The 10,759-nt window shown below is 51.5% G+C and overlaps 1 protein-coding gene across 4 annotated transcripts in view; it reads right to left on the reverse strand.

Moving 5' to 3' along the window:
* Positions 1 to 9,201, reverse strand: part of LOC136383309 (cytidine monophosphate-N-acetylneuraminic acid hydroxylase) — a 52,803-nt gene extending 43,602 nt beyond the window's left edge. Inside the window, exons 1-2 of one of the 4 annotated variants that reach the window (XM_066353068.1) lie at positions 9,110 to 9,185; positions 6,690 to 6,738 (exon numbers count right to left, since the gene is read on the reverse strand). In XM_066353068.1, the coding sequence (XP_066209165.1) occupies positions 6,690 to 6,700 (11 nt within the window). In that variant the 5' untranslated portion in view covers positions 6,701 to 6,738; positions 9,110 to 9,185. Of the gene's footprint in view, positions 1 to 3,898; positions 3,949 to 5,269; positions 5,293 to 6,689; positions 6,739 to 9,109 lie in introns of those variants that run through there. The other 3 variants (XM_066353066.1, XM_066353067.1, XM_066353063.1) reach the window with 3 other exon arrangements.
* Between the last annotated feature and the right edge of the window lie 1,558 nt (positions 9,202 to 10,759).

A 10,759-nucleotide genomic window follows, 5' to 3' on the forward strand; every position in this document is an offset into this window, starting at 1 on the left:
TCCTCTTTTTCTCTTCTTTTTCCCTCCTTCTCCTGCTCCTCTTCCTCTTCTTCCTTTTTTTAGGCCCTTTAACATTTCTTGTCATATTTGTGGGGGGGGTTTTTTGGTCACAAATTAATTTAGTTTTTGTTAGTTTGTTTATATGTTTTATCCGGGAAGCTTTGTATTTCTCCTTCAATTTTAAATGACAACCCCTCTGGGTAAAGTAGTCTTGGTTGTAGGTCCTTGCTTTCCATCACTTTGAATATTTTATGACAATCCCTTCTGGCCTGAAATGTTTCTGTTGAGAGATCAGCTGACAGCATTATGGGAGCTCCGCCTGTAGGTAACTAACTGTCTCTCTCTGATGGCTTTTAAGATTCTCTCTTCGTCTTTAACCTTTGCCGTTTTAATGATGATGTGTCGTGGTGGGGGCCTCCTTGGGTTCATCTTGTTTGGGACTCTGCCCTTGCTGGTCATGAATGTCTTCCTCCTTCACCAGGTTAGAGAAATTTTCAGTCATTGTTTCTTCAAATAAGTTCTTGATCCCTCATTCTCTTCACCTGGTACACCATTAAGTGAATGTTGTTATCTTTTGTGTTGTCCCAAGATCCCTTAAGCTATCCTCATTTTTTAAAAAAAAATCCTGTTTTCTTTTTGCTGCTTTGCTTGGGTGTTTTTTATTTTTTTCTACCTTGTTTTTAAATTGCTGGTCTGATCCTCTGCTTCATCCAACCTCCTGTTTATTCCTTCCAGCGTCTTCTTCATTTCAGATATCGTGTTCCTCATCTCTGACTGGTCCTTTCTCATGCTGTTGGGCATCCTTCTAACCATTACTTTGAACTCTGTGTCTGATAAATTGCTTATCTCCATTTTACTTAGCTCTCTTTCTGCAGAGGTTTTCTGTTCTGTCATTTGAGGCTTGTTTTTTTTGTTTTTTGGTTTTTGCCTCCCTGCATTGGCTGCCTTTTTTGTGCTTGTTTCTTACGTATTAGATAGATCTTCTATGACTCCTAGTCTCTGGGGGGGGGGGTGGCCTTATGTAGCAGGTGTCCTGTGGGGTCCAGTTGTGTGGTCCCCTTGGTCACTCGAGCTGGGTACTCCAGGAATGTCCCTTGGGGGAGGCGGGCATGTGGGCCTCCTGCTGTAATGGAAATTTTCTTTTAAAGATTTTACTTATTGATTTTATAGGGAGAGGAGTGATACAGTGTGTGTGTGAAGAATGAGAAGTATCAACTCCTAGTTGTTTCACTTTAGCTGTTCATTGATCGCTTGTCACATATGCCTTGACCCGGGCAAGCCCAGGGTTTTGAACTGGCGACCTCAGCGTTCCAGGTTGATGCTCTACCCACACTGCACCACCACAGGCCAAGCATAATTGATTCTTGATTGCTATTGGTTCATTCATGCATGTGGTCGGCCCTCGGGCTGGCCGGCTGTGAGGCTCAGCCTTGACCACGGCCCGGGAGCTGCTGTGCAGACACTGACCACAGGAGCGGCCTCAGCAGGGTCTGGTGCCTGCCTGCTGGAGTTCTCTGCCTTAGGAGACGCTGCTTGTGAAGCTCACTGGATCCGGCTCTGCAGCTGGCCTGGGCTGGGTTGTTTCTGGGTCTCCTGGGAGGGACTCTGGTGCAGGGCCATGTAAAACGCAGCCTGTGACTGACTGGGCTTAGCCATCAGTTTGAAACCACGAGGGATCCACCGTCCATGGCTGCTGCCTCCGCTGGGTCTGGGTGCACACGGGGAGGAAGAATCAGCTGCACATCGAGGCTGGCTCTTACCAGCGCCAGGCCAGGGGGCAGGCCAGCAACAGTCCCAAGGCACCCTGAGATCCACCTCTGCCTGCCTCTGCCTGCCTCTGCCTGCTGGCTGTCGGTGAGGCTCGGCCGCTGAGAGAGGTCAGCGCCCACCCAGCAGCTCACAGGGCACGGTCAGGGCTGAGCCTCAGAGGCCGCGTTTGTCAGACTCCTCAGCAGGTGGTGAGCCCCACAGGGCGAGTGGGAGGCTGTCCAGATGGCGGGACCACGGCATTCCTCGAGGCAGATGCTCCATGCAGTGGGTGCTCCACCCGAGAAAGATGGCGCCCTGCCGTTGGGGAGAATGACTCAGCACCGAGATCCTGGCTGATGGCCCTTCAGCTCGGTCCCCGGAGCCATAAGCCCTGAACTCTCCTCACCTGGAATCTAGTCTGCTTCCCCCTTCCTCCTCCGGAGTCTGGGGTGGGTGGTTGCTCGTTTGCAAAATTGTGCGTGCTGGCCCTTTAAAGAGGGTTAGGACCTGTGTCTGTCTGAGGACTCCCGTCTCTTATTGCCGGACAGAAACCCCACTGCCCTCGCGGCCAGACGTGGTGTGGCTGCCCCTTCTTGGCTCTGATGCTCTGGGCTGGGAGCCCGGCGTGGGGCTGAGACCCCCCACGTCTCAGGGGAGACTCACAGCAGCTCCGGAACCTGAGCGGCTGGGCTGAGACCCCCCACGTCTCAGGGGAGACTCACAGCAGCTCCGGAACCTGAGCGGCTGGGCTGAGACCCCCCACGTCTCAGGGGAGACTCACAGCAGCTCCGGAACCTGAGCGGCTGCCCGTGAGTGCGGGTCCCGGGCCTTTTCTATCTCTCCCCTTCCCACCACTTCCGACGTGTCCTCTGCTGACAAGGCTTCTCTGCGCTGGTCTCCAGTGGGGTACGCAGGGAGATTGCTCTATACTTCAGTACGAGCACTCCGAAGGTGGGGAGGGACCGGAGCTACAGAAACCAGCACCGTGCTGACGAAGAGAAAAGGCAGAACGGTCGTTCTGGAATCTATTACGGTCTCACACTTTGTGTAAAGCTGAACCTCGTCTTACCGTGCGACCCAGCAAACCCCCCGTAAAGGTATTCACCCCACCGATGTGAACACCAGGTCCACACACAAACCTACACCGAAATGTGGGTCACGGGTTCATTAACAATTGCTGCAATCTGAGTGCATCCAGACAAAGGATTATCCTTTGTGGGGAGGAAAATGAGCCCAGGGCTTCAGACTTTGGGTTTCGGGCCCGGCGTCTAAGCAGCTCAGAGCTCGTTACTCTGCCCTCATAACAAGTGAAAAAAACAAACAAACCATGAATAAACTGAACACAACTCTTCTTACATTTATCAGAGAACTGAGGTTATAGGGCGAACAGCTGCCTCCCCAGTTAGAGAGATGATAACAGGTACAAGCAACGGAAACAGAAACTCACTAGTAGAAACCCCTCCCCGATGGGGGCCAATCCTGGGTCCCTTCTGCCCAATATATCACACCCACCATGCAACAAAATAGTGCCGGCAAAAACCACCATTGGAAGAGATGCGGCAAACATCAGACTGAGACTTAGATGTGGAAGGAACGCTGGAACTATCAGATGAGGAACGGGAAAAAAACCAACAACCAAAATGCTCTAATAAACGTAGACAACATTCAAGAACAAATAAATAATAATAATAATAATAATAATAATAATAATAATAACAGAGATGAAGGATGCCTTTGATGGGCTTGCTTGATTTGGCTGAGGGAAATACCTCTGAACTTGAGGTTATGACAATGGAAATGTCCCAAAACTGAAAAGGATGAGAGAAAAACCAAGAATGGTAGCCCAGAATGTCTAGGAATTGTGGTGGAAATGAGAAAGGTGTGATGTGAGGCACACAGGGAATGCCAGAGGAGAATAAAGGGGGGGGGGGGGGCAGAGACAGAAGAAATATTTTTGCAGAAATAATGGCAGAGAATTTCTCCCAAATTAATGTCCAACACCAACCCACAGATCCAGGAAGCTCAAAGAACTCCAAGCAGGATAACTGGCCCCCAAGCTACACCCGGGCACATCTCATTAAAATGGCAGAAAATGAAAGATAAAGCAAAAAATGTTGAAGGAAGCCCGAGGGAGGGAAAAACGTCTTACATCTCAAGGAGCGAAGAGAACAAGGACCCAGGCATTCTTCTCAGAAAGCAGACGAGCAGGAAGAGGGGGGAGTTGAGTAACTGGAGTGTTGAGAGAAAGGGAAAAGGGGAGAAAGAGACCATCCGAACAAGTCTGTGCTGATGGACAGACTCAGTGAGCAACTGAGTAACCTGCCCACACAGAAAGCACCCGCTCAGAGGAGGACTCAGTGAGCAACTAAGTAACCTGCCCACACAGACAGCACCTGCTCAGAGGAGGACTCAGTGAGCAACTAAGTAACCTGCCCAGACAGACAGCACCCGCTCAGAGGAGGACTCAGTGAGCAACTGAGTAACCTGCCCAGACAGACAGCACCCGCTCAGAGGAGGACTCAGTGAGCAACTGAGTAACCTGCCCACACAGAAAGCGCCCGCTCAGAGGAGGACTCAGTGAGCAACTGAGTAACCTGCCCACACAGAGCAACTGAGTAACCTGCCCACACAGACAGCACCTGCTCAGAGGAGGTCCCTGCTGAACTCTACCAAACGCTGGAGGGAGAAGTTGCCCCAGTTCTCTGCAATAACTGGTCTATTCTCTGCCCTTCCATGTGGTCATGTCACAAATGATCTATGAATGGAATCATACAGCTTCACGTTGACTTTTACACTGTCCAAATATCTCTTATTTTAAAAAAATAATGTCTCAGCACCCACAGAGTCGCGGGCTGGCTCTCTCCTCCTCCTCCTTATCTATAACCAGACGTATTTCTGTGGCTGTGATGTCTGCACACCTCAGAGCTTACTGGTTTCTCCTCCTTCTTCTGACCACTCTTTCTGTTTCCTCTGGAGAATCCCCCTTCCCTGATGTGGCCACTGAATGCTGGAGTTTCTCAAGGCTCCGCTCTGTAGCTTGTTCATGTGACACTGTGTCCCCATGGGATCTCATTCTGAACCCAAATGCCTTTCAGACACATCCATGAGCAGAGTGGAGGCCCCCACCACCACCCCGTGGGGTGATGTGCCCTGCGCCCACCCATCCGGATGTCTGACAGACACCTGACACTTAGCATGCCCGCAGACCAAGTCAGCACACCGCACCCGTCCCCAGACCTCCGGACGTCCGTCACGATACTCCCCGTCACAGTGGACACCTCCCTTGCTCTCAGTGCCCCAACGGGCAACGCAGCCCCATCCGTTTTCCCTCCCACGTCCATCTCGCAACCAGCTTCCTCCATCTCTCTCATCCGGGTAACCACCATCTCCCTCCTGGACCACTGCCATTGGCCCCTGACTGCCTCCCTCCCCGCCTCCACTCTCTGATCTGCTCTTTCCACGGTGGCCAGAAGAGTGGACACTTCAGAAAATAACCTGGCCCTGTTGCCCCCTCTCCCACCTCTCCATAATGCAATGAGATCCTTCCATTGCTCTGAGGAGCGAGAACAAAACTTGCTAACGTGGCTCCAGAGGTGGCTCGCGGTGGGTCCTCATCACCCCACCCCCCCCACCCCCCCCACCCCCCCTGCTCGTTTCGAGCTACGCCCCTTCTCGGAATGAGACGTGGCCTTCTTTCATTTCCTCAAAGCACAACCCTGTCACCCCAGAATAGACTGCTTGGACCCCTTCCCCACCGACATCGCGCTCCTCACGTCTCGGCAGCAGCTCAGGGGTCCTTGCTGCCGGGACGTCCCCCTCACCCCCAACCCCCCCCCCCCCCCCGAGAAGACGCACCTTCCCACACACTCCCCTTAGCACCAGGAACATTCCTTTCATGTGACCTACTGGGTGTGGGACTTCATCTTTCATTACGAGATGGATTACTGTCTAAAAACAAAACAAAACAAAACCCAGAAAAACCACACAAGGACAGGAACCGTGCCTGAGGGGCTCTGCCTTTGCACCCCAGAGCCCCGCCACCCCACCTTTCCATTCCTCTCTGCTCAATGAACAGAGGAACGTTGCCACTTAGGGCCTGTGACAGAGTTTCTGACAACCCCCCCTTCTACTTCGTATGAAACTGAAACCTAACCTATGCCACCGTTCCCAGAAGAATACCTTTAGACCAGCTCTGTGTCTTAACTGAGAACCAGCCCTTTACCCCAACGTTACACGGACAGTTTCAAAAATTAAATACCCCCCACCGACAGGGCCCCAGTACGACAGAGCAGAGGTCTGGAGCTTTCTTGGGGTCCCAGCTGACATTTCCGCACGGAAACAGCCTGCACTTGGTGTCTCAGTGCTGACCCGGCTCACAGAACTGTACGCACCCCGTGGAGAAGTGAGCGTTTTACTGATGACGGGGGGGGCGCGTTTTAGGGGCGCCTGCACTTTTCAGCCATGAATTCAGGGGACCTCTGAGTCTACAGCCCCCCCCCCCCCCAGCTCCAAACCCTGCATCCCGCAGGCTCTCCAGCCTTGAACCTGTAGGGTCGCTCCCGGTCATAAGAGCTTTCTGAACCCTGGGCAGAGCAACAGGTAAGGCGTGAGGGAAGGGGGCGATCTGAGGAGCCAGACGCTCGGCTGGAACCAGGGAACAGAAAGTCAGGGCAGTCTGCTGAAACGAGGTCCCCGGTGAGGGGGTGCGGGTGACATTGGGCAGGGGTTGGGGGGGGCTAGCAGGACACGGAAGACACACTCAGTCCCCCGGGGCGTCTCGCTGTGAACCCCGCCCCACCTCCCACCCAAAGCCCTCAGTTCCGATCCCTTTCCAACGGAACGGAACGTGAAGGCCGTCGACCCAAACTATCCATCCTCACTCAGCTCAGTAGGGAGAAAAATACAGTTATTATTATTATTATTATTTTTAAAAACAGTACCTTTTTTCCATTCCAGGTAGGAAGAGGCCAAAGAGCAGGGAAACAGCGCCTTAGAGAGAAAGTAGAAACAGAGAGAGGTCCTGCAGCCTTCTCTTCTGATGCTACTTAGAATGTCTGGACCTGGCTGCCGGCAGGCTGGAGATTTCTGCTATTGACTTGGTAGCAAATTTGATTTGGTCTCTTTGCAGTCAGAAAGCTCTTTCAGAAAGCAGTGACGGGGGTACGGCCGGGGGTGGGAGGGGGTGCAGACCGCTGCTAAGCCCGAGCGGAGTGCCCAACTGGCAGATGCGGACTTCAGGGGTGTCTTCTGTATCTGACAGCCTCCCTTCCTCTTCCAGCCCCACCCACTCGAGCCTGGGGACTCCAGATAAACTCCTGCTCCCCTGCCAGCGCCAGGACGGGAGTGTGAGTGGATGTGCCTGTGTTCTGCAGAGTCGTGAGTGGGGTGGACGAAGAAACCGTTTCACCCATTAAGGAGGGGTGACCCCCACCTCCCCCCGCCTCCCCGTCCCCCGATTTCTGTACTCCTCTGAGAGCGAGTCAGCCCACGACAGGTAAACACACACATACACACACACACACACGCTCTGTTTTTTCTCTCTATTAATATAACAAAGACGAACTCTTCACCTTCTGCACGCTTTTCCCCAGTGACTGGAGCCCCGGGGGACGTGGGTTTATTTCTGTTTGTTCACTGCACCTGCCCCGTGAAGGGTTGAGTTCAGCATAGCGTATCGGTCATCACCGCCAGGCAAGGGTAACCGTCGGCCAGACAGACTTCAACGAAAGCCACCAACGCTTCAGTCTTGGATTACCTGGGTAATCGTTAGTCGGTAGATATTAAAAAAAGACCTAAGGACTGATCCATCCAGTTAGAAGAAGTTGTGGCCGGTAGGACAGTCTCTGTGACAGGTTGCATGGAAGGATGTGTTCCTTGTGAAGTGTAGAGCCCAGCAGAAGGATTATGGAAGCTGACAGCCAATGGAGTGTTCCCCCCCCCCCATATATTTATTTTCATGCACAGAAAAAGAAAAAAAAAGGGAATAATTTAAAAATTGCAAAGAGCGTTTTTACTATCCTTATTAAATTTAAGGCAACTTCTTTATGAACTTGAATTTGTCTAAATCAAGCATTAAAAAAAAAAAAAGGCCCTTGAACATTAGAAAAAAAAATGGTGGAATATAAAACTGAGACTCGTGGACATAGAAAAAAAGTGAAGTGGTTACCGGGGGAGGGGGAGGGGAGAGGGGAGTCAAGAGGGGCAAATATATGGTGACCGAAAAGGGTTGGACTTTGGGTGGTGGGCACACAACTCAATCAACAGCTCAAATGCTACAGAGATTTTTCTTTTTCTATTAAGTGAGAAGCAGGGAGGCAGAGAGACAGACTCCTGCATGCGCCCGACCGGGATCCACCCAGTGTGCCCACCAGGGGGTGATGCTCTGCCCATCTGCAGCCATTGCTCTATTGCTTGGCTACCAAGCTATTTTAGTGACTGAGGCAAGACCATGGGCAGGACCACGGAGCCATCCTCAGCGCTCAGGGCCAACTTTGCTCCAAATGAGCCATGGCTGCAGGAGGGGAAGAGAGAGACAGAGAGAACGAGAGAGAGAGAGAGAGGAGAGAGAGAGAGAGAGAGAGAGAAGTGTCAGAGGGGAAAGGGTGGAGAAGCAGATGGTCACTTTTCCTCTGTGCCCTGAACAGGAATTAAACCCGGACATCCATATGCTGGAATCACACTCGACCATTGAGCCAACTGGCCAGGGCCGCTATAGAGATGTTTACCTGACACCTATGTACTCTTACTGATCAATGTCACCCTATGAAATTTAATTTTCTAAAACAAACAAACAAACAAACAAACAAAAAAACAAAACAAAAGGCTTCTTTATCATTAAAAAAAAAAAGAAGAAGGCATGATGACAAAGATAAAGGCCTGGTAGACTAGTTCCCTTTGGGGCACACTGTTCCGTTCTAGCCTGGTTCTCTCCTGACTCTTACCTTCCTCTGTGTTTACGTCTTCCCAGCCCCTGCAGCCCCAACCAGCCTCCGTTCAGGGTCCAAGCCCGGGTCTCCGGAGGAGGCTACGACCTCTTCTTGCTTTCTTTGCCCTGACTGGACCAATGCCCTGTCTTGGCCGGTCACTGTTAGGTAACACAAAGGCAGCTCCATTTTTGCCCCTCCTAATTCCCATTTTCATTAGGACTTTGCAGAGCACAGGGACCCCTGTCTAACCCAAGAGGAAGGGACATACTTGAGAAACTCAAGGGCTGCTGTAAACACCGTTCTGGTGTTCCTGGAACCGGCTCACGGCAGACCGACCCCCTTGAGTTCCGAGGAGCAGACGAAGTCTTACCCGGTTCCCTGGCAACACGCACCTCAGCAAGAACTTTCCAACACCACGAAGCCCCCCGACTGACCTCCTGCCGGGGCCAACACCTCTTTTGGCCTCAGCCGGTCTGCGCCCAGATGCGCCTGTAAAGTCCATTGTTTTAAAATCGCCCTGGGCCTCGTGGGATTCCTCTCGGTCAGGGGTCCCCAAACTACGGCCCTGCGGGCCACATGCGGCCCCCTGAGGCCATTTATCCGACCCCCACCGCACTTCTGGAAGGGGCACCTCTTTCATTGGTGATCAGTGAGAGGAGCATAGTTCCCATTGAAATATTGGTCAGTTTGTTGATTTAAATTTACTTGTTCTTTATTTTAAATATTGTATTTGTTCCCGTTTTGTTTTTTTTTACTTTAAAATAAGATATGTGCAGTGTGCATAGGAATTTGTTCATAGTTTTTTTTTATAGTCCGGCCCTCCAATGGTCTGAGGGACAGTGAACTGGCCTCCTGTGTAAAAAGTTTGGGGACCCCTGCTCTCGGTGAACCTAACAGTCACTGTTCCCGCTACAGCGGGCAGCCCTTCTGAGGGTTTTTCACAAGTACAATGCGTTTTGTCTGCCTGCCTGGTTTTTTATTACTATTATTATATTTTGTTTATTGATGTTAGACAGAGGGGAGAGAGAGAGAAAAAAGAGAAGGAGGAGGAGGAGGGGAAGGAAGCATCAACCTGTCGTAGTTGCTTCTTGCATGCATGTGCCTTTTTAAATGGGTTAAATTACAGTCATTTCTTGTAAGGGCAGAATCACAGAATTTCCTGTAAGACCTTAAGGCACGGTGCATGGCTAAGAGCTTTGTTCACAAACCTTAATCTTTATTTTGTTGCCTAAGAATACAGGAGTTCTCCTGCAGAAGTTCCAGAGGCACACACACCCCCCCCCCCCCGTGGTGTTCCCAGGAGACACCTGCCCCTGCCGCCTTGAAGATTCACCAGGGGACACCGGATAGAGCCGGGCCAGTTAGCCCTGCCCGACACCAGAAGAGCTCGCAGAGGGGACGTTCCTCTGCATTGTTGAGGGACTACCTGCACGGGCTTTTCCCTTTTTTTATTTTTCTTCTTTTCCCCTTTACTCCATTACTAACCGCCCCTGAACCCTGTAAAAACCGGCTGCACCAGGAAAGGGGGGAGGCAGTTTTTTGTTGTTGTTGTTGTTGTTGTTTTTGGACAGGAGTCACCTGCCTCCTCAAGTCGCTGCAATTTGAGGTTAAAGACACACCTTTATACACTCGGTCCTCATCTCTTCATCAGCATGGGGGACAAACAGGTAACTCTGAGTCCAGCTTTGTTTTTTCGGTTCCACTCTGACCGGGTCAGCTCAGGGTTTTGAACCGGCGACCACAGCATTGCAGGTCAACGCTTTCTCCACTATGCCACGCCAGGTCAGGCAATCTATCTGCCCGCCTGGGTTTAAATCCTCCCCTCAAGTCCTTCCTTTTCTTTCTTTAAAGTCACTGACTTCATTCCTCACTGATCTTTCCTTCTCCTGAATTCCTGGAGACCACCTGCTTTGCCCTCTAAGAAAAAAGGAATAGAGTAAGATTCTGTTCCCTAAGTATCTGATTCATGGCAGGTCTGTCTATGAGGCAGTGAGCTCTGGAGCTCCGGGAACGTGACTGAGGTCCCGTGTTCACCGTGGCGCTTCCTCGCGGCCAGTCCGCAGGCGATTAGCACGCCCGTCCCA

Source organism: Saccopteryx leptura, chromosome 11, assembly GCF_036850995.1.
Source record: "Saccopteryx leptura isolate mSacLep1 chromosome 11, mSacLep1_pri_phased_curated, whole genome shotgun sequence".
Lineage (NCBI taxonomy): Eukaryota > Metazoa > Chordata > Mammalia > Chiroptera > Emballonuridae > Saccopteryx > Saccopteryx leptura.